General features: G+C 65.3%; 3 protein-coding genes across 4 annotated transcripts; 2 read left to right on the top strand and 1 right to left on the bottom strand.

Annotated features, from left to right (window-relative positions):
* The first annotated feature begins 447 nt into the window (after positions 1-447).
* Positions 448-15,788, top strand: RAPGEF3 (Rap guanine nucleotide exchange factor 3). Of its 2 annotated transcripts, none has more exons than XM_063420947.1 (28): positions 448-756; positions 5,284-5,337; positions 5,614-5,720; positions 5,835-5,956; positions 6,032-6,206; positions 6,518-6,602; positions 6,902-6,962; positions 7,064-7,140; positions 7,646-7,792; positions 8,089-8,198; positions 8,764-8,855; positions 9,711-9,789; positions 9,991-10,141; positions 10,236-10,318; positions 10,745-10,784; positions 10,904-10,985; positions 11,056-11,202; positions 12,307-12,404; positions 12,508-12,633; positions 12,723-12,904; positions 13,372-13,462; positions 13,641-13,691; positions 14,042-14,129; positions 14,209-14,273; positions 14,433-14,487; positions 14,771-14,842; positions 15,157-15,320; positions 15,359-15,788. In XM_063420947.1, exons 1-27 carry the CDS (start codon positions 511-513, stop codon positions 15,273-15,275), a joined length of 2,805 nt encoding a protein of 934 aa, XP_063277017.1. In that variant the 5' UTR covers positions 448-510; the 3' UTR covers positions 15,276-15,320; positions 15,359-15,788. The 2 variants fall into 2 exon arrangements, with proteins under 2 accessions (XP_063277017.1, XP_063277018.1); XM_063420948.1 differs by having other exon boundaries at positions 8,767-8,855.
* LOC134563141 (proline-rich protein 36-like) lies at positions 1,078-2,943 on the bottom strand. The gene is made up of 2 exons (XM_063420949.1): positions 2,328-2,943; positions 1,078-1,598 (listed from the first exon to the last, which is right to left on the bottom strand). Exons 1-2 carry the CDS (start codon positions 2,845-2,847, stop codon positions 1,078-1,080), a joined length of 1,041 nt encoding a protein of 346 aa, XP_063277019.1. The 5' UTR covers positions 2,848-2,943.
* A 4,560-nt stretch (positions 15,789-20,348) lies between the features above and the next one.
* ENDOU (endonuclease, poly(U) specific) lies at positions 20,349-27,692 on the top strand. Its single transcript, XM_063420934.1, has 9 exons — positions 20,349-20,496; positions 21,651-21,785; positions 21,990-22,025; positions 22,685-22,856; positions 24,157-24,356; positions 25,177-25,290; positions 25,694-25,800; positions 26,821-26,963; positions 27,492-27,692. Exons 1-9 carry the CDS (start codon positions 20,349-20,351, stop codon positions 27,604-27,606), a joined length of 1,170 nt encoding a protein of 389 aa, XP_063277004.1. The 3' UTR covers positions 27,607-27,692.
* The last annotated feature ends 42 nt before the right edge of the window (positions 27,693-27,734 follow it).

Consider the following 27,734-nt stretch of genomic DNA (forward strand, 5'->3'; position numbering starts at 1 on the left):
TCCCTCGGGCGGGGTCGGGGCCGCGGGGGTCGCCTCCAGCCCCGGGGTCCCGTCCAGCCCCGGGGATCCCCTCCAGCCCCGGGGGTCCCGTCCAGCCCCGGGATCCCCTCCAGCCCCGGGGTCTCCTCCAGCCCCGGGGTCCCCTCCAGCCCCGGGGTCCCCTCCAGCCGCGGGGTCCCCTCCAGCCCCGGGGGTCCCCTCCAGCCCCGGGGTCCCCTCCAGCCCCGGGGTCTCCTCCAGCCCCGGGGGTCCCCTCCACCCCGGGGTCCCCTCCAGCCCCGGGGGTCCCCTCCAGCCCCGGGGTCTCCTCCAGCCCCGGGGGTCCCCTCCACCCCGGGGTCCCGGCGCGGAGCCGGCAGAGCCGGGGAGGGGCGGCGGGCGGAGCTCCCGTGCCCGGGGCGGGCCCGGCGCGGCGGCGGCGGCGGCGGAGCCGCTCCCGAGCCCGGCCCCGTCCCGAGAGCCGCGGAGCAGCCCCGGGGCCGCGGCCGCCATGGCCTCGCCCCCCCCGGCATGAAGGGGCGCGGGGCCGGGCCGGGGGCGGCGGCCGGGGGGGCGCGGACGGGAGCGGGGCCGGGGCGAGCCCAGCCCGGGAGCGGAGCCGGAGCCGCCCCCTCGCAGCCCCCCGGGGGTCCCGCGGAGGACGGAGCGCGGCTCTCGGGGCTGCTCAGGAGGATGCACTTGTTCCGCAGCTCCAGCTACGACGTGAGGCTGGAGGGGGCCGGGGGGAGCCTGCCCCGCATCCAGGGAATCCGCTGGGTGAGCGGGGACGGGGGGGAGCGCGTCGGGGATCCAGGAGTCCCCTGGGGGGTTGGGAGTGGGTGGAACGCCCCCCGAATCCAGGGAATCCCCTGGAGGAGTGAGGGGAGCGAGTCGGGGATCCAGGGAATCCCCTGGTGGGTTGGGGAGTGGGTGGAACCCGCCCCGAATCCAGGGAATCCTCTGGAGGTTGGGAAATGGGGAGAACGTGTCTGAGATCCAGGGAATTCCTTGGAGGATTGGGGAGTGGGGGGAGCGCGTCCCGAATCCAGGGAATTCTCTGGGGGTGTGGGGGGAGCACGTTCCAAATCCAGGGAATCCTCAGGGTGAGTGAGGCCCCAGCACCGGGAATCGGGGATGAGAGGAGGGGAGCGACTCCAGGAGCGCAGGGGAGCCAGGTGAGGGTGGAAGGAGCCAGGTGAGGGTGGAAGGAGCCAGGTGAGGGCACGGGGAGTGAAGCCAGGCGTGCAGGGAGCCGGGTGAAGGAGCAGGGAGTGAAGCCAGGCGTGCAGGGAGCCGGGTGAAGGAGCAGGGAGTGAAGCCAGGCGTGCAGGCGAGGGCGCGAGGGGCCAGGTGAGGGAGGAAGGAGCCAGGTGAGGGCACAGCGAGTGAATCCAGGCGTGCAGGGAGCCAGGTGAGGCTGCAGGGAGCCAGGTGAGGGCACAGGGAGCCAGGTGAGGGCACAGGGAGCCAGGTGAGGGCACAGGGAGCCAGGTGAGGGCACAGGGAGCCAGGTGAGGGCACAGGGAGCCAGGTGAGGCCGCAGGTGAGCTGCGCACTCCCCCAGCCGCCCGCCCCGGGCCGTCTCCGGGCGGGGCGGAGCGGAACGCGCGGCCAGGCGTGAAGCCAGCCCGGTGCCAGGTGCCCGGCGGCGCATCCCGGGCAGGAAGGACATTCCCGGCGGGACATTCCCGGGGAGACATTCCCGGCGCTCCCCCCGGCCCCTTCCCGCAGCAGGGATTTGTCCCTTGGCGTCTCCTCCTCCTCCCCGCCCTGGCCCCGGGGGCTGAGGGGGGGTCCCGGGGGTCCCGGGCGCTGCTCTCGGCACCTCCGTGTCCCCCCTGGGCGGGGAGGTGACCCTGGAGCCCCGGCAGAGCTTCCGGAGCTTTGTGTACTTCCCCTTCCCACACTGCTCGACCCGGGACACTTTTCAAGAGAAAAGTGGAATTATTTTAGGGGGAAAACTCCCCTTTGGGCATTTCCACGCAGCACCGGGGCTCCCTCCCAGATAAGAGCTTTCCTCTCTTTTTCTCTTTCTTCCCATTATTTTTTCCGTTTTCGAACTTTTAGGAACTTTGGGGAGGGCTTTTGAGTGGCATTAACCCTGAGAAGCCGGGCGAGCAGCAGGCCTGGAGCGTTCCTGAGATAAACTGGGATAAACTGGGATAAATCCCACCAGACCTGGCACAGGGTGGCACCTGCAGGGGGCACGCAGGGATGGAGGGGACTGGAGCCCACCCGAGCAGGGAAAGGGGGGTTTTGTCCCAGCACAGCCGTTCCTGGGGTGGTGAGGGGCAGCAGCAGCGCTGTTGTCCCTTGTCCCCGCCGCTGGAAGCTCCTGGAAGCTCCTCCCTGGCTCCGTCTCGTCCCTGCTGGGGACCTGCAAATCCCTCCTGGTTCTAAAGGATGTCGGCGTCCTCCGTCCTTGCCAGGGGACAAGGGCCACCGTGCCAGTGACAAGTGCCACCGTGCCAGTGACAAGTGCCACCGTGCCAGCCCCACCGTGTCCCTGGAGAGGGCAGCGGAGGCGGAGCGGGTCCCCGAGCCCTGTCCTGGGGGGTGCTGAGCCCATCCTGAGCTTGATCCCGGGGGCAGCCGAGCCCCATCCTGAGCCCCATCCTGGGGGATCCTGAGTCCCATCCTGGGGGATTCTGAGCCCCATCCTGGGGGATTCTGAGCCCCATCCTGGGGGATCCTGAGCCCCATCCTGGGGGATTCTGAGCCCCATCCTGGGGGATCCTGAGCCCCATCCTGGGGGATTCTGAGCCCCATCCTGGGGGATTCTGAGCCCCATCCTGGGGGATTCTGTGTCCCATCCCGAGCCCATCTCGGGGGACGCCAAGCCCCATCCCGGGAAATGCTGAGTCCCATCCCGGAGGATCCCAAGCCTCATTCCAGGGGGATCATGAGCCCCATCCTGGGGGATGCCGACCCCATCCTGAGCCCCATCCTGGGGGATGCAGAGCCCATCCCGACCCATCCCAAGCCCCGTCCCGGGGGATGCGGAGCCCCGGAGCCCCGGAGCCGGCGGAGGCTGCGGATGGGCGAGGACTTTCTCCGGAGCCCGAAATAGCCGCGCTTGTTTTCCCTCGGGCTCCCAAACAAAAGCGGCCGCGGGCGCGGAACGGCCGCCGGCGGCCTTGGCCGGGCGCCCGGCCCCGCCGGAATCCTGGAGAAAGGCAGGATCCCGACACGTCCCGTGGGCAGGAAGATGGAAAAGGCAACTCCTGAGGAAGCCGTGACAAGGACTGGGGGGTTGGGGGCGTCCTGCAGGTCTCCACCCGGGGCTGGGAGCTCCAGGTTTGAGGTTTGGGGACAGCAGGAGGGTTTGGGGGATCCCAGAGCTGCCCTGGCAGTGAGGAACCCCCGGGAAGGAGGAATCTGAGCCTTGAGAGGGATTTTTGTGGCTGTTTCGGTGTCCTTGGAGTGTGGCCCGAGCCGCAGCCTGGCTCTGTGCCCCAAGGACAGGGCTCGCTGCTTGGGGACAGCAGAGGCCCTGCGGGGACCCGGGGAGCGCTCGCCTGGAGCCAGGGGGTGACAGGGACCTGCTGCACCCACAGAGGGGACAGGGACCCCCTGCACCCATGGGGTGACACAGATCTGCTTCCAAGGGTGACAGGGACCTCCTGCACCCATGGGGTGACACAGATCTGTCTCCACGGGTGACAGAGACCTCATGGGGTGACACAACCCTGCTGCACCCACGGGTGACAGGGACCGAGGTGACCCCCCCGTGTCCCCTGGCAGCTCCGTGTCCCCGCCGCCTCCCCGCTCCCTTGGGCAAACATTTGCTCGCAGCGGTTCCTGCTCCCCGCGGCCGTCACGGGGCTCGGCAGAGTTTGCAGAGCGCCTGAGTCACCGTGTCCCTGCCTTGGGGACAGCGTGGCCGGGTCAGCAGCGGTGTCCCAGCCTCGGTGACACCGCGGCCGGGTGGCCCTGGTCCCCCGGGAGCCGCTGCTTTCCCACCCGCCCCTCGAATTCCTCCTGAGGCGTTGCTGGGAGCAGGAGGAAGCTCAGCCTGGAGGATCCTGCACTAATTAACTCCTGCCCTCGGCTCCCTTAATTACACCTTCCATCCGGACCATCCCTCCGTGTGCTGGGATCGCTCCAGCCCTCCCTGCCCGGGAAGATCCCAGGAGGATCCTGGGGAGGATCCCCGGGAGGGTCCCAGGAGGGTCGCAGGAGGATCCCGGGGAGGATCCTGGGGAGAATCCCAGGAGGATCCCGGGAGGATCCCAGGAGGATCCGGGAAGGATCCCAGGAGGATCCCCGGGAGGATTCCAGGAGGATCCCAGGAGGATCCCTGGGAGGATTCCAGGAGGATCCCAGGAGGATCCCAGGAGGATCCGGGAAGGATCCCAGGAGGATCCCCGGGAGGATTCCAGGAGGATCCCAGGAGGATCCCAGGAGGATCCCCCACTCGCCGCTTTTTGGGTGCCCTCCCGGGGATCTGCGGAGCCCCCACGGCCGGGAACAGCCCCCCAAACCCCCCGGGGGTGCCCCCGGTGCGGGTGGGTGTCCCCCCCCCGTGCCCCGTGCCGGCTGAGCGCTCCCGGTGCCTGAACTGGTCTGACTGGTGCGGGCCCGGGTTGTTTATCCAGGGCCGCGGCCAGGAGCGAGCCCGGGTGCCTCGGGCCCCGCGGGCAGCGCCGCCACCGGAGCTCGGCCGCCGCTGCCCCGGGAGCCGGGCGGGGCCGCGGGGCCGGGGGCTCGTCCCTGCCTGGGCTCGGTTTTACCCGGAGCATCCCCGAGGGGAGAACTGGGAGAAAAATGGGCTCGGGAGGGGGACTGGAGTGAAGGAAATGGGTTCTGGGTGCAAGAACTGGGAGCTGGGTTCGGGAGCTGGGTGCTGGGTTCAGGATTTGGGTGCTGGGTTCTGGATTTGGGTGCTGGGTTCAGGATTTGGGTGCTGGTTCAGGATTTGGGTGCTGGTTCAGGATTTGGGTGCTGGTTCAGGGTTTGGGTGCTGGGTTCAGGATTTGGGTGCTGGGTTCTGGATTTGGGTGCTGGGTTCAGGATTTGGGTGCTGGTTCAGGATTTGGGTGCTGGTTCAGGGTTTGGGTGCTGGGTTCAGGATTTGGGTGCTGGGTTCAGGATTTGGGTGCTGGTTCAGGATTTGGGTGCTGGGTTCAGGATTTGGGTGCTGGTTCAGGGTTTGGGTGCTGGATGTTGCCCCCTCCCCTGGTGAAGAGCTGGGGCTGCTCTGGGGGTGCCAGGACCCCTCCCCCGCTCTGTGTGGGGTGCGGGGGGCGCAGCAGAGCCCCCACAGCCACAAACACCCCCCTCCCCTCCCCTTTGGTTTTCCAGACCCCTCTCCTGGACTCAGAGTCCAGCCTGGACTACGGACACAGCATCACCCAGGTGGGGGCGGGGGGGGGGGGGGGAATCTGGGGAGCCTGGGGGGGACAGGCAGCCCCCAGGGATGTGAATTTGGGGGGCCAGGGAAGGCCTCGGGGATGTGAATTGGGGGGCTGAGGGTCCGGAGCACCCTCACATCCCAGAGCCGTCAGCTCTGGGCCGGTCCCTCCTTGGGCTCAGCCATTCCTGGGGTGGGTGGTGACAATCCCGGGGTACTGAGGGGACAAGTGCCAGCCTGTCCCCACCCGCACCCCCCCCTGTGCCCCTGCCACCCTTCAGGCATCCTCGGAGAAGATCTGGAGGGCCGGCAAGCTCCTCTTCGCCCACCTCAGCAGCTCCCAGCCCGGCCTCATCCGCGACCACAAACACCACCTGCGGCACCACCGGTGCGCCGGGGGCTGGGGGCGCTCACGGGGGGCTGGGGGGCGCTCCCGGGGGGCTCAGGGGGGCTCACGGGGGCTTGGGGGGGCTGTCCTCACCCCCCTGTCCCCCCACCCCAGGCAGTGCTGCTCGGGGAAGGATTTGGTGGATTGGCTGCTGAGCGCCGGCGTCGCCGTCCAGACGCGCGGCCAGGCCGTGGGCATCGGGCAGGTGCTGGTGGACGGAGGGGTGCTGACCCACGGTGAGGGCTCCGGGGGGCTCGGGGGGGTCTGGGGAGGGGGTCAGACCCTCGCTGACCACCTCCATCCCCCCGCAGTGAGGCAGGAGTGGCACTTCCAGGACAAGGACACGCAGTTTTACCGCTTTGCTGAGCTGGAGCCGAGCGCCGAGCGGGGCGCGGCGCCGCGGGACCCCGAGGAGCTGCTGGAGGCTCTGGGGTTCCTGGCACAGCTGGGCCCCGACGCGCTGCTCTCCATGGCCCTGCGCAAGCCGTGAGTGCCCCCGGGGGCTCCCCAGGGCCTGCTGGGCTCTTTTTGGGGGGCTGGAGAGGCTGGAGGCTGGAGGGGCTGGAGGGGCTGGAGGGGCTGCGGGTGGGGTCACCCGAGGAGGGAAAGGGGCTGGAGAGGGGGGCTGTGTCCTGGGTGGGGTCACCCGAGGAGGGAAAGGGGCTGGGGAGGGGGGCTGTGCCATGGGTGGGGGGCACCCAACAGTGTCACCCCAGGAGGGAAAGGGGCTGGGGAGGGGGGCTGTGCCATGGGTGGGGGGCACAGGGAGCCGCTGACCCCCCCCAGCCTCCCCCCAGGCCCGCCCAGCGCACGCAGGATGAGCTGGAGCTGATCTTTGAGGAGCTGCTCCACATCAAAGCCGTGGCTCATCTCTCCAACTCGGTGAGTGCAGCCGCGCCTCCAAATCCTGCGGGGTCGGGGTGGGCCCTGGGCTGCTCCTGGGTCCCCAATCCCCTGGATCCCATCAGTTCCTGTCCCCAAATCCTGTCCTGGTCCCCAAATCCTCCTGGATCCCCTCAGTTCCTGTCCCCAAACCCTCCCCTGTCCCCAAATCCCCCTGCACTCCTTTCCTTCCTATCTGAGCCTCCTCTCCCGCTCGTCTCCGTGCCTCCCCCCCATTTCCCGGTCCCCCGTGTCCCCTGCTGTCCCCCCGGGGGTGACAGGGCTGTCCCCTGGCGCAGGTGAAGCGGGAGCTGGCGGCTGTGCTGATGTTCGAGGGGCACCAGCGCGCGGGCACCGTCCGTGAGTCCTGGGGGGCACCCGGGGGTCCCCCCCAGCCTGGGGGCACCGGGGCCCTTCCCAAAATTCTGGATTTTCCCTCCCTTTCCCGGGCTCCATCCCAGTGTTCAGCCAAGGGGACAAAGGCACCTCGTGGTACATCATCTGGAAGGGCTCGGTCAACGTGGTCACCCACGGCAAGGTGGGTTTGTCCCCGGGGGGAGGGACACCTTGGGGACACCCCGGTGGCACCATCCCACCCCCCCTGTGCTGTCCCCAGGGCTTGGTGACCACCCTGTACCTCAGGGACACTTTGGGAACACCCTAGTGTCACCTTTCCTCACTCCTCATGCTGTCCTCAGGGCTTGGTGGCCACCCTGAATGAGGGGGACACCCTGGGGACACCCTAGTGTCACCTTTCCTCACTCCCCGTGCCGTCCCCAGGGCTTGGTGGCCACCCTGCACGAGGGGGACATTTGGGGACACCCCATTGTCACCATCCCCAGGGCTTGGTGGCCACCCTGCACCCCGGGGACACTCTGGGGACAATGTCACCCTCCCTGTGCTGTCCCCAGGGCTTGGTGGCCACTCTGAATGAGGGGGACACTCTGGGGACACTCCATTGTCACCATCCCCAGGGCTTGGTGGCCACCCTGCACCCCGGGGACACTCTGGGGACAATGTCACCCTCCCTGTGCTGTCCCCAGGGCTTGGTGGCCACCCTGCACGAGGGGGACGACTTTGGGCAGCTGGCGCTGGTGAACGACGCCCCGCGCGCGGCCACCATCCTCCTGCGCGAGGACAATTGTCACTTCCTGCGCGTGGACAAGCACGACTTCAACCGCATCCTCAAGGTGGGGCCAGGCCCCGAGGGGGGCTGGGGGTGGCGTTTTGGGAATGGAGGCCGGGAATTCCCGAAATTCCCCGGAATTCATCAAAATTCCCCAAAATTCCCTGAATTTCCCCCAAATTTCCCCCAAATTTCCTCCGAATTTCCTCCGAATTTCCCCCAAATTTCCCCCAAATTTCCCCCCCAAATTTCCCACGAAATTCCCCAAAATTCCACGAAATTCCACAAAATTCCCTGAAATTTCCCTGAAATTCCCCGGAATCCCCTGAAATTCCCCGAATTTCCCCGGAATTCCCGCAGGACGTGGAGGCCAACACGGTGCGGCTGAAGGAGCACGGCAAGGTGGTGCTGGTGCTGCAGAAGGACCTGCAGGGGGGCGGCGGCCAGGCGGCCTCGGCGCGGGGCAGCAGGTGACACTCCTGTCCCCTTGTGGCAGGGACATTCCTGTCCCCCTTGTGGCAGGGGACACCCCCGTGTCACTTGTGGCAGGGACATTCCTGTCCCCCTTGTGGCAGGTGGCACTCCTGTGCCTGTCCCCCTTGTGGCAGGGGACATTTCTGTGCCCCTGTGGCAGGGGACATCCCCCTTGTGGCAGGGGACACCCCCGTGTCACTTGTGGCAGGTGACATTCCTGTCCCCCTTGTGGCAGGGGACACCCCCGTGTCACTTGTGGCAGGTGACATTTCTGTGCCCCTTGTGGCAGGGGACATCCCCCTTGGGGCAGGTGACACCGCTGTCCCCCTGGCAACAGGTGACACCCCTGTCCCTATTCCACTCACAGCAGGTGACACCCCTGTCCCCGTCCCCCTTGTGGCAGGTGACACCTCTGTCAGGTGACACCCCTGTCGCTGTCCCCTGAGCAGCCCCCGCTCCTCCCCTGGGGCAGATTTTGGGATTAAATCTTTGTCCCCGAGGCACGGGGACGCCACCAGCCCGTGCCACACCTGCCCGCGGTGCCACCCCCGCTGTCCCCAGCAGGTACCTGGTGATGGCCGGGACGCCCGAGAAGATCCTGGAGCACCTGCTGGAGTTCATGCGGCTCGATGCCACCCTCTACGACCCCGTGGGTAGGTGGCGATGTCCCCCTGTGCCACCCCAGAGCCACTCTGGGGACACGCCGGAGCTCCCCATTCCCGGTGTCCCCAAATCCTGCTCGTCCCACCCTGGAAAAGGCTAAAAATCCCCAAATTCGGGGAATTCGGGGCGGGGAGCGGCTCTCGCTCTCCCTCTGCCTCTGGAGAGGAGAAACCCCGGCGAGCCGGGAGCCAGGAGATGTCCCCAGCGGGTCACAAATGTCACCGGCGCTGCCCTGGAGGCGGCTCCTGCCGGGATTCGCCTTCCCACGAACCAGCCGGCCCCTCCCGCTTTGGGATTTGGGGACAAAATGTGCCCGGCCAAGAGGTCCCCGTGGTGGGGACACCCCGGGCCAGCCCCCAAATCCTCCTGGATCCCATCAGTTCCTGTCCCCAAATCCTGGATCCCATCAGTTCCTGTCCCCAAATCCTGTCCTGGTCCCCAAATCCTCCTGGATCCCATCAATTCCTGTCCCCAAATCCTCCCCTGTCCCCAAATCCTCCTGGATCCCATCAATTCCTGTCCCCAAATCCTCCCCTGTCCCCAGATCCTCCTGGATCCCATCAGTTCCTGTCCCCAAATCCTGTCCTGGTCCCCAAATCCTCCCCTGTCCCCAAATCCTCCTGGATCCCATCAGTTCCTGTCCCCAAATCCTCCTGGATCCCTTTCCTTCCTATCTGAGCCCTCTCCCGGTTGTCTCTGTGCCTCCCTCGGCCCCTTTCCCCCTCCCCATTTCCCAGTTCCCTGTGTCCCCTCCTGGCCCAGCCGGGACAGGGGGGTGCCTGGCCGTGGTGGCCGTGTCCCCCCCGCGCTGGGGACAGCGGTGACAGCGCCCCGCTCCCTCGCAGACACGCTGCTGGGGGATTTCCTGCTCACCTACACCGTGTTCATGCCGACCTCGCAGCTCTGCCGGGCCCTGCTGCACCAGTATCCTTCTGCTGCCGCAACTGGGGGGACTGGGCTCCGCCACCACCTCCGGGGACACGCTCAGCCCTGTCCCTGTCACCTCCAGGGGAGCCCCAAATCCCCTTCTGAGGGCTTTTGGCCGCACCCCAATCTCCCGGGGGTGACATCCCCGGGGGTCCCCGCCCCTCTCCGCCTTTTACTGGTGCCCTTGACTGGTCCCAGTTTCCGCGCGGAGCCGCTGGAGGGCTCGGAGCAGGACAAGGCCGCCTATTCCCTGCGGAAGCGGCGGAAAATCCTGCGGCTGGTGAGCCAGTGGGTGCTGCTCTACGGGCGGCTGCTGCAGGGCGACCGCAGCACCACGGCGCTGCTGCAGGTACGGGCGGTGACATCGCGGGGACACCGCGGGGACACCGCGCGGACAGCCCGGGACCGCCCCGCGCTCAGCCCCGGGCCCGCTGTCCCCGCAGAACCTGGCGGATCTGGCGAGCCGGGACCCGCAGCTGGGCGGGCTGGGCCAGGAGCAGGGCCAGGAGCGGCGGCGGCCCCGAGCGTGAGTTCCCCGAGTGTCCCCAAGTGTCCCCTCGATGCCATCTCGGGGGGGGCTGAGCTTCACTGGGGAGGAGCTTTTGGGGTCGCTTTGTGCCCGGTTTGGGGGTTCCCGGCCGTGGGGAGGGGGTCACAGGCATCCGGGGGGGACAGGGGGACTCGGGGGTGGCCGGAATCCCAGGGGCGGCCGGTCCCTGGGGGTGGCCCGTCCCTGGGGCAGGGGGCCCGGGGGTGACCAGAATCCCGGGGGTGGCCAGAATCCCAGGAGTGGTCAGTCCCTGGGGCCGGAATCCCAGGAGTGGTCAGTCCCTGGGGCCGGAATCCCGGGGGTGGCCGGTCCCTGGGGGTGGCCGGAATCCCAGGAGTGGCCGGCCCCAGTCCCGTTCCCACCGGGAGTGACCGCTCCGTCCTCCTCCCTCCCCTCCCGCAGGCTGGAGAACGGTGACGGCAGCGCGTCCCCCCAGCCCAAGGTAGGCACCCCCCGAGGGGTGACAGGGCAGGGTCTGCGTCCCCCCTGCCCCTTGGGGACAGTCCCCAGGAGGGGGCGGTGGCCGGGGCCGCATCCTCCCCTCTGTCCCGCCCTCTCCAGGCCCGGAGCTCGGGAATTTGGCTCGGGAGCCCCGAGGAGGCGACCCTGGACAGCCCCTGCGCCCTGAGAGCCCAGGACAAAGGTACCGCCCCCGCTGCGGGGACCGTCCCCAGCGGTGAGGGGACACTGAGGTGGCTTTTGTCCCCTGGCAGTGCCCTACGAGGTGTTCAGGGCCGACCACTCGTGCCTGGTGTCGGTGCTGCCCGTGAACGCCGCGGTGCGGGACGTGCTGCGGGCGCTGGCGCCGCGGCTGCGCCGGGACCGGGAGCACGTCCTGGTCAAGGTGAACTCGGCCGGAGGTGAGGGGGGGTCCTGGGCTGGGGAGAATTCGGGAGGAGACCCCCGGGAAGAAAATCCAAACAGTGCCTTCACCCCAGTGGGTGTGGGGAAAAAAATCTCCCTAGAGAAAAGTGGGAAAAATATACTTATTTAACAAAGAAAGCGCCCACAAGCATAAAGAAAGGGATAATATGAAACAATCAAACCTCTCGTCTCAGAAAGTCCCTGTGAGTGCAGCTCGGCTCGCTCAGGCTCTTGTCAGTCCCTCCAGGGCTGGAAAATGCCAAAGTCCGGGCCCTGGTGGGCTGCAGGTGTGAGATCCGGGGGTTCTCTCTGGGATTTTCAGTCCAGGAAATGTTTAAACAGTCCCAAGGAAAAAAAAACCAAAAAAAACCCAAAACAAAACAAACAAACAAAAAAAAAAACCCAAATCAAAAACCAAACCAAAAACCAAACCAAAAACCAAACCAAAAAACAAACAAACAAAAAAAACCCCAAAACCAAAAAACCCACAACAAAACCAAAAACAACCCACCCATAAAACCCCCCCAAACCCCCCCCAAAAAAAAAAACCACCAAAAAAACCCCAAAAACCCACCCTAAACAAAACAAAAAAAAAGACACCAAAACCAACCAGTCCAGAGAGCTTTTCTGCCTCAGCTGGCTCAAACTAAGAGCACAGGAGCTCTCTGTCCTGCTGTCTGTCCGTGCAGACAGACATCGTCCAGGAGCGGAACGCGGAGGAGTGAGCGCAATTCCCGCGCTTCTCCTTTCCCCCTTTGCTCTCAGAACCAGTCTGAAAGGTCTAAAACTCAATCCCCAGCACAAACAGAGCAGCCAGCTGGGGGTACGAGCCCCAAAAATCCCCCCAAAAATCCCCCCAAAGGGAGAGCGAGAGGCCCGGCAAAGGAGCCGCTCCCCGCCCTCTCCCGGCCCCGAATTTGGGGATTTTTAGCCAATCCCCGCCCTCTCCCGGCCCCGAATTTGGGGATTTTTAGCCAATCCCCGCCCTCTCCCGGCCCCGAATTTGGGGATTTTTAGCCGCTCCCAGGGCGGGACGAGCAGGATTTGGGGCTGGGCACGGGGAACGAGGGTCTGAGGCGGGGTCTGTCCCCTCCCCGCAGACAGGGCGGTGCTGCCGCAGGACGCCGTGGGGGTCTTCACCGCGCTGGGCCTCAACGAGAGGCTCTTTGTGGCCACCGTGGACGAGCTGGGCACCCTGGTGAGTGCGGGGGGTCCGCAGGGCAGAGCCCCCCAGAGGGGTTGGGGCCTCTCCCGGGGCCTGCTGAGGGCTGGAGGGGTCAGGGGTCTTCTCCCGTGGCCAGACCCCCCACCCTGAGCAGCTGGGCCCCCACGCCGGCTCCTCGGACACGCTGGACCTGATCAGCTCCAAGGACCTGGCGAGTCACCTCACCGACCACGACTGGAACCTCTTCAAGAGCGTCCACCAGGTCCGGGAGCGCCCGGGGAGGAGCAGAGGTGGTGCTGATGGTGGTGGGGGGCTCGGGACGCCCCTCACCCGCGGGGTTCCCCCCTCTAGGTGGAGATGATTCACTACATCGTGGGCCCGCACAAGTTCCACGAGGTGGCCACGGCCAACCTGGCGCGGGTTCTGCGGCGCTTCAACGAGCTGCAGTTCTGGGTGGCCACCGAGCTGTGCCTGTGCCCCGAGCTCGGGCGGCGGGCGCAGCTCCTCCGCAAGTTCATCAAGCTGGCGGCGCAGTGAGTCCCTGGCCCGGGCCCTGTCGCTGTCCCCTGAGCTGTCCTGGTCCCCTGAGCTGTCCCCATCCCCTGAGCTGTCCCCTGAGCTGTCCCTGTCCTCTGAGCTGTCCCTGTCCCCGTCCCCTGAGCTGTCCCCATCCCCATCCCCTGAGCTGTCCCTGTCCCCTGTCCCCATCCCCTGAGCTGTCCCTGTCCCCTGTCCCCGTCCCCTGAGCTGTCCTGGTCCCCTGAGCCCGTCCCCAGAGCGGTCCCTGTCCCATCCCCTGAGCTGTCCCCATCCCCTGAGCTGTCCCTGTCCCCGTCCCCTGAGCTGTCCCCGTCCCTGAGCTGTCCCCGTCCCCTGAGCCTGTCCCCTGTCCCCTGAGCTGTCCCCGTCCCCTGAGCTGTCCCCATCCCCTGAGCTGTCCCCATCCCCTGTCCCCATCCCCTGAGCTGTCCCTGTCCCCTGTCGCCGTCCCCGCCTGCAGCCTCAAGGAGCAGAAGAACCTCAATTCCTTCTTCGCGGTGATGTTCGGTGTGAGCAACACGGCCGTGACTCGCCTGGCCAAGACCTGGGAGGTGAGAGGGGGGGACAGCGGGGGGGCCTGGGGGGAGGTGGGACAGCCAAGGTGGGACAGGACCCTCCGGGGGTCTCCGGGGAGGGACAGCCGGGGGTCTCTGGGGTAGGACAGGACCCTCCTGGGGTCTCTGGGGTAGGACAGGCGGGTGCCAGCCCCGTGCTGCCGTCCCTGCACAGAGGTTGCCCCACAAGATCAGGAAGCTGCACTCGGCCCTGGAGCGGATGCTGGTGAGTGCAGCCCCTCCTGCCCGTGTCCCCCTTCCTGCCCCTTGTCCCCCTTCCTTGTGTCCCCTTTCCTGCCCCATGTCCCTTTTCCTGATGTCCCTTTTCCTGCCCCGTGCCCTCCTTCCTTGTGTCCCCTTTCCTTCCTCTTGTCCCCCTTCCTTCCCCTTCTTCTATTCTGTGTCCCCTTTCCTGCCCCGTGTCCCCTTTCCTTCCCCATGTCCCCTTTCCTGCCCCATGCCCCCCATCCTGCCCCATGTCCCCCTTCCCAGTGGGATTTGCCCCCGGATCTCTGGGGAGGGGGTGCCCCCTGTCCCCCCCTGTCCCCCCCATCCCCCCGTGTCCCCCCGCCCCAGGACCCCTCGTGGAACCACCGTGTCTATCGCCTGGCCGTGGCCAAGATGAGCCCCCCCATCATCCCCTTCGTGCCCCTCCTGCTCAAAGGTGGGTGTTGGGCTTTGGGGACCCTCTGGGGGCGCCCAGCGCTCCCCGGGGCCCCTCTCTGACCCCCAAACCCCCCCAGACATGACCTTCATCCACGAGGGCAATCGCACCCTGGCCGAGAACCTCATCAACTTCGAGAAGATGGTGAGTGCTGGGGGTGGCCCCCCAAGGGCCCTGCTGTGCCCCTGTCCCCTGGGGACACAGCCAGGGGGGTCCCAGGGTGGTCACAGCCATGGCAGGGACAGTTTTTGGGGATCTGAGCGGGGCTGGGTGGCAGCAGGTGACCCCTGTCCTCACCCACAGCACATGATGGCCAAGACCGTGCGGGTCCTGCAGCGCTGCCGGGGCCACGCGCACGGTGAGTGCCCCTGGGAGCTGGGGAGGGGGCCTAGGGTGTCCCCTGGGGAGGGGGCCTGGAGGGTCCCAGGATGAGACCCTGGGGACAGGACTGAGCCCTTGGGGACAGGGCTGAGCCCCTGGGGACAGAGCTGAACCCCCAGGGGACAGGACTGAGCCCTTGGGGACAGGGCTGAGCCCCTGGGGACAGAGCTGAACCCCCAGGGGACAGGACTGAGCCCTTGGGGACAGAGCTGAACCCCCTGGGGACAGAGCTGAGCCCCCCCTCCCTGTGTCCCCCCCAGCCCCGCTGTCCCCCCTGCGGACCCGCTCCCCGCACCGGCCCGAGGACCCCAAGGCCGTCAGGATCTCCACGTGTACGTCCAGAGTTCCTCAATCCAACCCCGGCCCCAGCCCCCGGGGGACCCCCAACCCTCTGCGGGGGTCCCCGAGCTGAGGGAGGGGGGATGGAGATGCATGGAGGGCTCCGTGGGGCTGTCCCCCCATGTGGGGGTTTGGGGGTGACGAGGGCAGAGCCTGGGAAGGTCCTGCAGGGATGGAGAGGCTCAGCAGTGCTGGGGGGATTGAGGGGGACCCCGACCCTGACCCCCAACCCTGACCCCGACCCTGACCCCGACCCCGGCCCTGACCCCAACCCTGACCCCAACCCTGTCCCCTGCCCCTCCCCCAGGCTCGGAGCAGTCCCTGAGCGTGCGGAACCCGGTGTCCACCTGGGCCTACCTGCAGCACCTGAGGGCCATCGACAGCCAGAAGGAGCTGCTGAGGCTGTCCCGGGACCTGGAGCCCTGAGGGAGAGGGGATGGAGCGGGAGGGGGCCCAGAGAGAATATGGGGACTCAGAGTGAGGATGGGGGCTCAGAGCAGAGACAGGGGCTCAGAGTGAGGATGGGGGGGCTTGGAGCCCTGAGGGTCACGGAGCTGGAGCTGGATGGGGGCCCAGAGCAGGAATGGGGGCTCAGAGTGAGGATGGGGGCTCAGAGCAGGAGTAGAGGCCACCCGGAGCAAGGACAGGGCCACCCGGAGTAGGGACAGGGGCTCGGAGCGAGGATGGGGGCTCAGAACAGGGACAGGGCCACCCGGAGCAGGGCAGGGGCCACCGGGAGCAGGGTGGGGGCCACCCGGAGCAGGGTGGGGGCCCAGCTGCCGGCGGCGGGGCAGCCCCTGCTCTGCTCCCGGTGGCCCCGGGCTGTGCTGGATCTGCCCCAGAGCTCTCCCGTGGGCTCAGACCCGGCCCCGGGGGCGGCCGGGCCCCGCTGAGCTCCGGGCAGGTGGGGGCAGAGCAATAAAGGTATTTTTGTACACACGGCTGCGCTCCCCGTTCTTCTCCCTGCACCTCCCAGGGTGCCCCCGATGCGGCCCGAGCCCCGAGCGGAGGTGACACAGCGATGTCACCACCAGGGGACAGCTCAGGAAATGACTGAGGGGTGATGGAGGAGCCAAACCCGGCCCTTATTACACCAAACGCCGCTCCCGTGCCAGCTGACACCGCCCGGGGCGCTGCGGGCACCGCTCCCGGCTCCGGGAGGGATCCCGGGGCCGCCCCGGCTCCTCGGGAGCTGTCTGGGGTCGGTTCTCACCTGTTTGGGGTCAGTTCTTACCTGTCTGGGGTCGGTTCTTACCTGTTTGGGGTCGGTTCTCACCTCTTTGGGGCCGGTTTTCACCTGTCTGGGGCCAGCTCTCACCTGTTTGGGGTCAGCTCTCACCTGCCCAGGTAGGGGCCATAGGGGATGAGCCCAAAACCTCCCCTCCCACCAGGATAACCCCAAATCCTCCCCTCCCACCGGGATAACCCCAAACCCTCCCACCAGGAAAACCCCAAATTCTCCCACTGGGATAACCCCAAACCCTCCCACCAGGGCTGTCTCTTGTTTTGGGATTTCCTGGCGCTGCCGGAGGCTCCAACGAGGCCAGGCAGGGGTCACGACCCCCAGAGCTTCGTTAGGCGAGCTCATCACCCCCAATTAACGCCGCTCCCAGTTCACACCAGTGAGAGACCCCGCTGTGCCCCAGTTCACCCCTCTGGGACCCTTGGGGGGCTGCGAGTGGGCAAAACCCCCCCAGGGACGTTCCCCCCGTCCCCGGCAGCCTCAGGGGTCAGGCACGGGAGCTGTGGAGCAACCGCCGGGATTCTGGATTTACCAGCCCTCCTCCCACGGCGGGCAGCCTGTAATTAAAGCCTCGCTCTTAATGAGTTTTGGGGAAGTTCGGGTGCAGCCCGTGGAGCCCTCGCTGCCATCGCGCCCCTCCCCTGCCTCCCGCGGGACCCACAAATAGCAGAGGGCGCCGGGCAGGTCCGGCACTCCCCCAGCGCCTCCAGAGGGACCATGGAGCCCTGGATCCTCCTGGCCGGGGCTGGAATCGTCCTGGGCTGCGTGTCCGGCCGTGAGTGACCGGGCTGAGGGGGTCCCGAGGCTGGGGATGGACTGGGAGCTGACTGGGAGAACTGGGGTCCTGCCCAGCCGGGGAAGGGGAGGGGGATTTTCCATGCTGGGGTGGATTCTCCGAGCTCCCCGCTCTTCACCCAGGGGGTTCCTGGTGCGTCTGGCCCCGCTCTGGAGGTGCAAATCGTGAGGAGCCCTCCTCTGGCTCCTCCTTTCCATCCACCGGGTGATTTCCAAGCCCGGTCCCGCGTCCACCTTTCCCCGCTGGGGAGGCTCAGGTGGAAACTGAGGCACAGCCGGGGCTGTCCCGCCCTTGCCGAGCCCGCGGTGCCGGGGAGAGGCTCGGGGGGGCCGAGGAAGAGGAGCCGCGGCTCGGAGGAGGAGCCCGGGGCTGTCGGGACTCGGCTCCCGCGATCCCACGGGGATGAGGAGCTCTTGCACAAAGCCCGAACCGGGATGGGGATTTCGTCACCCCCGACGCTGCCAGGAGCCCGTATCTGATGTTCAGGAGAGGATGAGGATGAAAGATGAGGAGTTTGGCAAGGCCAGCTCACAGGAGAAGCTCCAAAGCGGCGTCGGGCTGGGAGCGGGAGTTTCCCAAAGGCTCCGTGTGAATCTCGAGTTGGAAAATCCGGGGTGAAGGTGGCTGGAAAGCTCGGCTGGCTCGTGGGAAGCTCTGCTGGCTAGTGAGAAGCTCAGCTGGCTAGTGAGAAGCTCAGCTGGCTAGTGAGAAGCTCTGCTGGCTAGTGAGAAGCTCGGCTGGCTCGTGGGAAGCTCGGCTGGCTCGTGGGAAGCTCAGCTGGCTTGTGGGAAGCTCGGCTGGCTCGTGGGCAGCTCTGATGGCTAGTGAGAAGCTCGGCTGGCTCATGGGCAGCTCGGCTGGCTCGTGGGCAGCTCGGCTGGCTAGTGAGAAGCTCGGCTGGCTAGTGAGAAGCTCGGCTGGCTCGTGGGAAGCTCTGCTGGCTAGTGAGAAGCTCGGCTGGCTCGTGAGAAGCTCGGCTGGCTCGTGGGCAGCCCCAGCCACCCGCTGGACCCGTCTGGTGGAGCTGGACCCACCTCACTTCTCCTCCTGCGGGAGATTTTTCCTGATTATCCCACGGGGCTCACGTGCGGGTTTGGAGAGCAGGAGCGGAGGATCCAGGGAGCTCAGGCTGTCCGTGGTTCTGTCCCGGGTTAATTTGTCCTTCAAAGGGCCCCTTCCGGTGGCAGGGCTGGGTTTGGATCCGCGTTTTCCGGGAAGAACGAGGTCCTGAGTCAGGCCAGGGGCTCAGGGACGCGGCTTTGGCTGAGCTGACTCATCCCAGTGCCCGAAACCAAACTGGGAGCACTGGGAGAGCTCTGTCACCTCTCCAGTGCTGGGAGCTGGGCAGGGAACAACCTCCCTTTCCTGCGGTCAGAACCCCTTTTTGGCAGAAGGGAAAATGAGTTTGGGGCACAGGGAGGGCTCTGGGCCCTGAGCAGGAGAAATCTTCGTGTGCTTTGTGCAGACAGAGGAAATCCTGGGGCAGGAACAGCCCTAAAACCTCCCCTGGGCGGACCAGCCCAGCACCCCCGGGGGCTGAGCGTGCATGGGACGTGTCCTTCTGTCCCGTGTCCTTCTGTCCCGTGTCCTGTCCTTCTGTCCCGTGTCCTTCTGTGCCGTGTCCTTCTGTCCTGTGTCCTTCTGTCCTGTGTCCTTCTGTCCCCTGTCCTGTCCTTCTGTCCCGTGTCCTTCTGTCCCGTGTCCTTCCGTCCCGTGTCCTTCCGTCCCGTGTCCTGCTGTCCCATGTCCTTCTGTCCCGTGTCCTTCTGTCCTGTGTCCTTCTGTCCCGTGTCCTTCCGTGCCGTGTCCTTCTGTCCTGTGTCCTTCTGTGCCGTGTCCTTCTGTCCCGTGTCCTTCTGTCCCGTGTCCTGCTGTCCCGTGTTCTTCTGTGCCGTGTCCTTCTGTCCCGTGTCCTTCTGTCCCGTGTCCTTCTGTCCCGTGTCCTGCTGTCCCGTGTCCTTCTGTGCCGTGTCCTGTTGTCCTGTGTCCTTCTGTGCCGTGTTCTTCTGTCCCGTGTCCTTCTGTCCCGTGTCCTTCTGTCCCGTGTCCTGCTGTCCCGTGTCCTTCTGTGCCGTGTCCTGTTGTCCTGTGTCCTTCTGTGCCGTGTCCTTCTGTCCCGTGTCCTTCTGTCCCGTGTCCTTCTGTGCCGTGTCCTTCTGTCCTGTGTCCTTCTGTCCCGTGTCCTTCTGTCCCGTGTCCTTCCGTGCCGTGTCCTTCCATGCCGTGTCCTTCTGTGCCGTGTCCTTCTGTGCCGTGTCCTTCTGTCTCGTGTCCTTCTGTCCCGTGTCCTGCTGTCCCGTGTCCTTCTGTCCCGTGTCCTGCTGTCCCGTGTCCTGTCCTGCTGTCCCAGGCCACTGTCCTGGGGCATTTCCAGCCCCAAGAGCTCCAGCAGCCCCTCCGATCACCCCATCAGGGGCAGCCGAGGGCTCTGCAGTGATTTAGGGTCAATTTAGGGTCAATTTAGGGTCGATTTAGGGTCGATTTAGGGTCGATTTAGGGATTTTGAGTCGTGTCTGAGTGAGGAGGAGGAGGAGCCGTTCCTCTGCCTGCTTGCCCCTGCTGGCCCTCATGTGGGATTCGGGATTTAGGATTCAGGATTTGGGGTTTGGCATTTGGGAGTTGGCATTCAGGATTTGGGATTTAGGATTCAGGATCTGGCATTCAGGATTTGGCATTCGGGATTTGGCACTCGGGATTTGGGATTTAGGATTCAGGATTCAGGATTTGGCACTCGGGATTTGGGATTTAGGATTCAGGATTCAGGATTTGGCACTCGGGATTTGGGATTCAGGATTCAGGATTCAGGATTCAGGATTCAGGATCTGGCATTCAGGATCTGGCATTCGGGATTTGGCACTCGGGATTTGGGATGATGCTCACCCTGAGTCATCGCCACGCAGGGTCGGGGCCCTGCCGGGACACGCCGGGGCCGCTGTGACACCCCCGGGCCACTCGGGGTGACGGGGCTGTGTGGGCAGCTCCCGCCTTGCACAATCCCGCCGGGATTGCTGCTGGAAAAGGAGCGAGACTGAGCGATCCGGGGCGATTTATCCCAGTTTGGGACGTGTCCTGGGAATGGGGCTCAGCCGTGGGGCCGGGCTGGTCGCACTGGGGGGGTCACTGAGCTCCCCATCCCCTTCCCTGGAAGCTCCCCCAGTTCTTCTCAGGGATTTTGGGGGAACCTCAAGACCCCCCCTGCTGACGTGGATTTGCAGGGAGTGGGAAACCGAGGCAAGGACACCCCCAGGAGCTGGGGCTGGGGGGGACCGAGCGGTCCCTCGGCACCTGGGTGACATCACCGAGCACAAATAATGAGGAGTGAGGTGACAAAGGGAACAAACAACGACAAAGGGAAAAAACAACGACAAAGGGAAAAAACAACGCGGGTGCCGAGGGGAGGCGGCAGTGTCGGGGAGTTTGATGTCACCTTCATGGCCTCGATGTCGCTGTCATCGCCTGGATGTCGCTGTCATCGCCTGGAAGTCCCCGGACAGGACGTGCCGCATCAGGGTTTGCCCCGGGGCCACGTTTCACCCGCCGAGCCCGGGCTGGGCGAGCCGCGGTGCCGCAGATGCCGATGCCAGGAGATTGCGGCTCCGCCACGGAGGGCAACGCCCGCTCCTGCAGGGATCCTTCGCAGGCTGGCACAGGGCGGCTGGCACGGCCGGGGACAGGGACACGCTGCGGGGACAGGGCCATCCCACCCTGCTGGGACAGTGTCACCCTGCTGGGACGGGGTCACACTGCAGGGACAGGGCCACCGTGCTGGGACAGGGATACGCTGTGGGGACAGGGCCATCCCACCCTGCTGGGACAGGGCCACGCTGCTGGGACGGGGTCACACTGCAGGGACAGGGCCACGCTGTGGGGACAGGGACACGCTGTGGGGACAGGGACACGCTGTGGGGACAGGGCCATCCCACCCTGCTGGGACAGTGTCACCCTGCTGGGACAGGGACATGCTGTGGGGACAGGGCCACCCTGCTGGGACAGGGCCACCCTGCTGGGATAGTGTCACCCTGCTGGGACAGGGCCACCCCTCTGGGACAGCATCACCTTCCTGGGACAGGGCCACCCTGTTGGGACAGTGTCACCCTGCTGGGACAGGGCCACCCCTCTTGGACAACGTCACCCTCCTGGGACCGTGTCACCACGCTGGGACAGCGTCACCCTCCTGGGACAGGGCCACTCCCCTGACCCATCCTCCTAGGACAGTGTCACCCTGCTGGGACAGGGCCACCCTCCTGCTGAGGTGACTTCTTGCCTCCTGTCCCCTCGGGAGCTGAGGAGGAGCAGGGAGCGCCTTCCTCGGGGCTGTCCCAGGACAGCCCCAAGCCCTCGGTGACCTCCAGCTCCATGACAAATGTCCCTTGTCCCCTCCAAAGCTCCGTGGCTGCTGTTTCTGGCTTTGCTTTGCTGCCCTGCGTCACAGGGCAGGCGCTGAGCCGCTCATTCGTCACCAACAGCCCGGGAAGGAGTTTTCCCAGTTTTCCCAGTTTTCCCAGTTTTCCCAGTTTTCCCAGCAGGAGGGATGCAAACGAGGACGCCTGGAATGCGGCAGCTCCCCCGGCGGGGCCCGGGGCTCATCCCGGGGTGAATCACGGGCAGCAGCTCCGGGGGTGGGAGGGGACACCCATGAGCTGTCCCCTGGTGTCACCCCAAGAGGTGACAAAGAGCCGGGAGGGGACAGAGGGTGGGATGGGGGCGCTCCGGGTGGCACCCAGCCCCTCCTGAGGGTCACCCCCCGTCTGTGTCCCCACAGACCTGTACACGGCCCCCGACTCGTGCCAGGGGCGCTGCGGGGAGCCCTTCAGCGAGGAGGACGAGTGTCACTGTCACCGCGAGTGCCAGGCACAGCACAACTGCTGCCAGGACCACGACAGGCACTGCGGGCCCGGTGAGCGCCTGGGGACAGAGATTTGGGGTGTCCCTTCCCCCGGCTGAGGGTGACAGGGGGTGTCCCGAGCCCCTGGAGGGTCCTGGGTGGTCCCCAGGGTGTCCCCAACCCCCTGAGGGTGACAGGGGTTGGTCCTTGCAGGGTCCTGGGTGGTCCCCAAAGTGTCCCCAACCCCCTGAGCTCTTTTTCCTCTCTGCTCCTCAGGAGGGGAAGGGGCCGAGGATGGAGCTCGAACCCGCGGTGAGTCAGGAGGGACAGAACCTCCCCCAGGTGCCTCGGGGTGTCACCTCCTGTTCCTCAGGGTGTCACCCCCTGTTCCCCGGGGTGTCCCCCCCTGTTCCTCTGTCCCCTCCCCGAGGCTGGGGGACGCGGGCACAGGACCTGGGGGCAGGAACCAGCTGGGTTTGCATCCCCTGCCCACCTAAAACGTGGGAAAAGGGGAGGGGATGATCCCTGTGGGTGTGGAAGACGGGGATTGACACTTCCCCTGTCCCCGTGGCCACCTCCTGTCCCCAAGGTCAGGACCCCCTTGGAGTCTCCATGTCCTGGGATCCCTGACAGGGACAAACTCACTTTTCCATGGATCCTGCTGGATCCTCCCTCACTTTTCTATGGATCCTGCTGGATCCTGCTGGATTCTCCCCTCCCTTTCCCACGGATCCCTCTGGATCCTCTCCTCCCTTCTCCATGGATCCTACTGGGTCCTCCCTCACTTTTCCATGGATCCCCCTGGATCCTCCTCTCCCTTTTCCATGGCTCCCCCCGGATCCTCCCCTCCCTTCTCCATGGATCCTGCTGGATCACTCTGGATCCTCCTCTCCCTTTTCCATGGATCCCCCTGGATCCTCCCCTCCTTTCCCCGTCCCCCGGCGCCGCCCCAGCCCGCGCTGTCCCCCCAGACGGGTTCTCCAGCAGCCGCGGCTCCATCACGGACCAGGAGCTGCTGCAGCTCTCGGAGCGGCTCCACAGCCTGGACCACAACAAAGCCCGGCCCGGCGACATCGCCCTCAACCCGCAGCACCTGGCGGACCCTGGGGACACCGGGGACAAGCAGGACCGGTCCCCGCAGCCGTGAGTGCCACCAGGGCAGGGACAGCCACCCTCAGCTCGAGGACAAACCCAGCACGTTCTCCTGGTGGAGATCCCGGGGAACTGGGTGAAAACTGAGATAGGATTGACTGGGAGAATCTAAATGCAAAGCCAGTGTTAGTAAAAAGTTTAGTAGAATTATTTAGTGAATATCAGGGGTGGAGTCGTTTGGCTGTTTGAGGCAGGTAAGAGTTGTGTTCTTTGTAATTTTGATAATAATCTTGATATATTTTCCCAAAAATGAGGGGTGGGTTTTTATGGGTTGACAAAGTTTTGGTTTTTAGTTAAAGTGGAAGCAGTTCCCTGTCAGGACCGTGGAATCATTTTGAGACAGGCACCAATCAGAGTTCATTTTTAAATATTGACAGATTATTTGGCCACGGGATGGGGCAGGGAGGTGGCCAGGATGGACAGAGGGACACGGGGCCAGCAGTGCCCCAGAGCTGGGAGAGGATGGACAGAAGGACACGGGGCCAGCAGTGCCCCAGAGCTGGGCTGGGAGAGGATGGACAGAAGGACACGGGGCCAGCAGTGCCCCAGACAGGGCTGTGACAGGATGGACAGAAGGACACGGGGCCAGCAGTGCCCCAGACAGGGCTGTGACAGGATGGACAGAAGGACACGGGGCCAGGAGTGCCCCAAAGCTGTGACAGGATGGACAGAAGGACACGGGGCCAGCAGTGCCCCAGAGCTGGGATGGACAGAAGGACATGGGACCAGCAGTGCCCCAGAGCTGGGAGAGGATGGACAGAAGGACACGGGGCCAGCAGTGCCCCAGAGCTGTGACAGGATGGACAGAAGGACACGGGGCCAGCAGTGCCCCAGACAGGGCTGTGACAGGATGGACAGAGGGACACGGGGCCAGCAGTGCCCCAGAGCTGGGACAGGATGGACAGAGGGACACGGGGCCAGCAGTGCCCCAGAGCTGGGACAGGATGGACAGAAGGACACGGGGCCAGCAGTGCCCCAAAGCTGTGACAGGATGGACAGAAGGACATGGGGCAGCAGTGCCCCAGAGCTGGGACAGGATGGACAGAGGGACATGGGGCAGCAGTGCCCCAGAGCTGTGACAGGATGGACAGAAGGACACGGGGCCAGCAGTGCCCCAGAACTGTGACAGGATGGACAGAAGGACACGGGGCCAGCAGTGCCCCAGAGCTGTGACAGGATGGACAGAAGGACACGGGGCCAGCAGTGCCCCAGAGCTGTGACAGGATGGACAGAGGGACACGGGGCCAGCAGTGCCCCCAATCTTCAATTCCATCACCCCTCTCTCCCCCAGGCTCTACAAATTCGTGAACGAGGAGCTCTTCTCCAAGCCCACCTACGCCAGCTTCATTAAGCTGCTGGATAATTACCAGCGGGCCACGGGCAGCGAGGAGGAGGTGACGGCCGAGGAGCTGCGCGAGCAGGAGCGGTTCCTGCAGGAGGTGATGAAAACCGAGCTCATGAAGGAACTTTTCATTTTCCTGCAGGGGAAAGGTGAGGCTGGGGCAGGGCTGGGGCAGGGGGGATCCCAAAGGGGAGCCCTGGGGTGGGCACAGGGCTGGGCACAGGGGGGATCCAGCAGGGAGAATTCCCGAGGGGTGGGATGGGGAAAACCCCGGCTCTGCCTCTCCCGGTGTGCTGGAATTCCAGAAATTTGGATTTTAGGGTTTTAGTGTAAAGCAATGTGTGTGAGTCAAGGATTTTGGGTGTTTTCTAAGCCCTTCTTCTTCACCTTCCTCCTTCTCCTTCATGGGTTTGGGAGGTTTTCTGTAACTGGGTGAAAAAGGTCTGCATTGCAATAAATATTTATATATAATATTACATTATATGACATTATATTACATTACATCATATCATATTACAATATATCATATTCTATTCTATTCTATTCTATTCTATTCTATTCTATTCTATTCTATTCTATTCTATTCTATTCTATTCTATTCTATATTTATATTTCTGACCCAGTAATGACCTTGGGTGGTCATGATCAGGTCAAAAATATAAATAATACAGGTGTCACCTCGTTATTGGGTGATTATGACTTAAATAACCTTGGAATGAGTTAGAATCGCTCAGTTTTACCCTCGTTTTGTAGCTTGCCATATCAGGCTCACAGCTTGTGCGTCTGTAAATACTGCAATTAATACTTAATTAACACTGCGATTAAATACTGTAAATAGGTAAGAAATAACAAATATTCCGAGTCCGACCCCGAAAAATTTCCCCTTGTGTGTTAATGCTGATCTTAAAAAACAAAGAGAGGAAAACCGAACCGGAGCCGTGACCCCGGTGCTGCCCCCTGTCCCCGCAGGGCGCTTCGGCTCCGAGCACGAGTTCGTGCAGGAGCTCCGGGAGATTTGGTTCGGCCTCTACTCCCGCGGGGCCGGGGAGCGCGATTCCAGCGGCTTCGAGCACGTGTTCTCCGGTACGGCCCGCCCGGGGGTCCCGGGGGGCGGCGGGGCCGGGGGGCTCATCCCGGGGGTCCCGGGGGGCGGCGGGGCCGGGGGGCTCATCCCGGGGGTCCCGAGGGGGTGGCCGGGCCGGGGGGCTCAACCCGGGAGGCGGCAGGGTCGGGGGGCTCACCCCCGGGGGTCTCGAAGGGGCATCGGAGCCGGGGGGCTCACCCCGGGGGTCCCGAGGGGCGGCGGGGCCGGGGGAGCTCATCCTGGGGGGCGGCAGGGCCGGGGGGCTCACCCCGGGGTGCCCGGGGGGCGGCGGGGCCGGGGGAGCTCATCCTGGAGGGCGGCAGGGCCGGAGGGCTCACGCCGGGGGTCCCGGGGGCGCTGCCGGCCCGGGAGGCTCACCTCGGGGTCCCCCTGTGCACCCAGGAGAGGTGAAGAAGGGAAAAGTGTCCGGGTTCCACAACTGGATCCGCTTCTACCTCCTGGAGAAGCAGGGGGAGGTGAACTACCTCAGCCACAGCTTCGACGGCCCGGTGAGAGCTGCGGGGGGCCTGGGCACCCCATAGTGCACCCCATAGCCCACCCCATATCCCACCCCATAACCCACCCCATAGCACACCCCATAGCACACCCCATAGCCCATCCCATAGCACACCCCATAGCCCACCCCATAGCACACCCCATAGCCCACCCCATAGCCCACCCCATAGCACATCCCATAGCCCATCCCATAACCCACCCCATAGCCCACCCCATAGCCCACCCCATAGCCCACCCCATAGCCCATCCCATAACCCACCCCATAGCCCACCCCATAGCACACCCCATAGCCCACCCCATAACCCACCCCATAGCACATCCCATAACCCACCCCATAGCCCACCCCATAGCACACCCCATAGCCCACCCCATAGCCCACCCCATAATTCACCCCATAATTCACCCCATAACCCATCCCATAGCGTGCCCCATAGCCCATCCCATAGCACACCCCATAGCCCACCCCATAGCCCACCCCATATCCCATAACCCACATCCCACCCTCAGCAGCAGGGATGACCCCCCTGCCCCACCCCGTGTGTCTGGGGTGGGAAAGGCTGGAACAGACAATGCCGGGGCAAGAGGGGCTCCTGAGCCACGAGGGAGAGCCTGAGGCTCCCTCAGCCCGGGGGAGCTGCTCTGGATCCCCCCGGAGGGGCTGTGGGGGTTCCTGGGTGGGCTGGGTGTGGGTGTGACCCCAAAGGGTTCCCGGGTGGGCTCCCAGCCCTGCTGACCCCAAAGGGTTCCCGGGTGGTTCCCCAGCCCTGCTGACCCCAAAGGGTTCCCGGGTGGGCTCCCAGCCCTGCTGACCCCAAAGGGTTCCCGGGTGGGCTCCCAGCCCTGCTGACCCCAAAGGGTTCCCGGGTGGGCTCCCAGCCCTGCTGACCCCAAAGGGTTCCCGGGTGGGCTCCCAGCCCTGCTGACCCCAAAGGGTGCCCGGGTGGGCTCCCAGCCCTGCTGACCCCAAAGGGTCCCGGGTGGGCTCCCAGCCCTGCTGACCCCTCTCCCCGCAGTGGGACACCTACCCCGACGTGCTGGGGCTCCAGTTCAGCTGGGACGGGTTCCACAAGGAGGTGGGCTCGGCCTTCATCGGCTCCAGCCCCGAGTTCGAGTTCGGCCTCTACTCCCTCTGCTTCCTGGCACGGCCTGGCCGGGCGTGAGTGCTGACCCTGTCCCTCTGTCCGTCCTGCTGTCCGTCCTGCTGTCCGTCCTGGGGCCAGCGGGGCCTCCCTGAGCCCCATCAGAGCTGGGGCTTGCCCTGAATTTGGGGTGTCATGGGTGGGGATGGGATGGGATCAATGGGATCAATGGGATCAATGGGATTGGATCAGTGGGATGTGATGGGATAAGGGGATGGGATCTGTGGGATCAGTGGGGTCAATAGGATCAATGGGATCAAAGGGATTGGATCAGTGGGATGGGATAATGGGGTGGGATGGGATCTGTGGGATCAGTGGGATCAATGGCATCAGTGGGATGGGATGGAAATGGGGTTGAGGTTGGAGTTGGGATGGGATGGAAACGGAACAGCTTTGGCTGGGGACACCAAGAGATGGGGACATCCTGCAGATGGGACTGTGGTTTGAGGGGCTCAGGGGTGCAGCACCGCGGGTTTGGGGACCCCGAGAGCCCCCCCCGAGCCAGCCCCGTGGGGCTCAGGGCGGTGACGGGCGCTGCCCCACAGATGCCACCTGAGCCTGGGCGGGCACCGCCTCAGCGTCCAGACCTACCCCTGGACCAAGGCCACCTCCAGCAGCGGCCGCAGCTTCATCGCCACCGCCTACGTGATGTCACCCTGAGGGGGGGACACGGCTGGGGGGCGACCACCGCCCGCCCGGGGCCGCCCCCGCGCTGAGGGGGCACAGGACAGGAGCCGGGGCTCCGAGGGGCCCGAGCCCTGCGGGGAGGGGGCGAGGTGACACCCCCA

The sequence above is a fragment of the Prinia subflava genome, chromosome 34 (genome assembly GCF_021018805.1).
Source record: "Prinia subflava isolate CZ2003 ecotype Zambia chromosome 34, Cam_Psub_1.2, whole genome shotgun sequence".
Lineage (NCBI taxonomy): Eukaryota > Metazoa > Chordata > Aves > Passeriformes > Cisticolidae > Prinia > Prinia subflava.

Coding starts and splice junctions, on each gene's coding strand:
- ENDOU (XM_063420934.1), top strand. CDS start 20,349: ATGTCGCTGTCATCGCCTGGAAGTCCCCGGACAGGACGTGCCGCATCA. Junction 21,786..21,989: donor CGACAGGCACTGCGGGCCCG/GTGAGCGCCTGG, acceptor TCTGCTCCTCAG/GAGGGGAAGGGGCCGAGGAT. Junction 22,857..24,156: donor CAGGACCGGTCCCCGCAGCC/GTGAGTGCCACC, acceptor TCTCTCCCCCAG/GCTCTACAAATTCGTGAACG.
- RAPGEF3 (XM_063420947.1), top strand. CDS start 511: ATGAAGGGGCGCGGGGCCGGGCCGGGGGCGGCGGCCGGGGGGGCGCGG. Junction 5,957..6,031: donor CGGAGGGGTGCTGACCCACG/GTGAGGGCTCCG, acceptor ATCCCCCCGCAG/TGAGGCAGGAGTGGCACTTC. Junction 10,785..10,903: donor GCGCGTCCCCCCAGCCCAAG/GTAGGCACCCCC, acceptor CGCCCTCTCCAG/GCCCGGAGCTCGGGAATTTG.
- LOC134563141 (XM_063420949.1), bottom strand. CDS start 2,847: ATGGGACTCAGCATTTCCCGGGATGGGGCTTGGCGTCCCCCGAGATGG. Junction 1,599..2,327: donor AGGGACGAGACGGAGCCAGG/GAGGAGCTTCCA, acceptor CGGGCTGGCTTC/ACGCCTGGCCGCGCGTTCCG.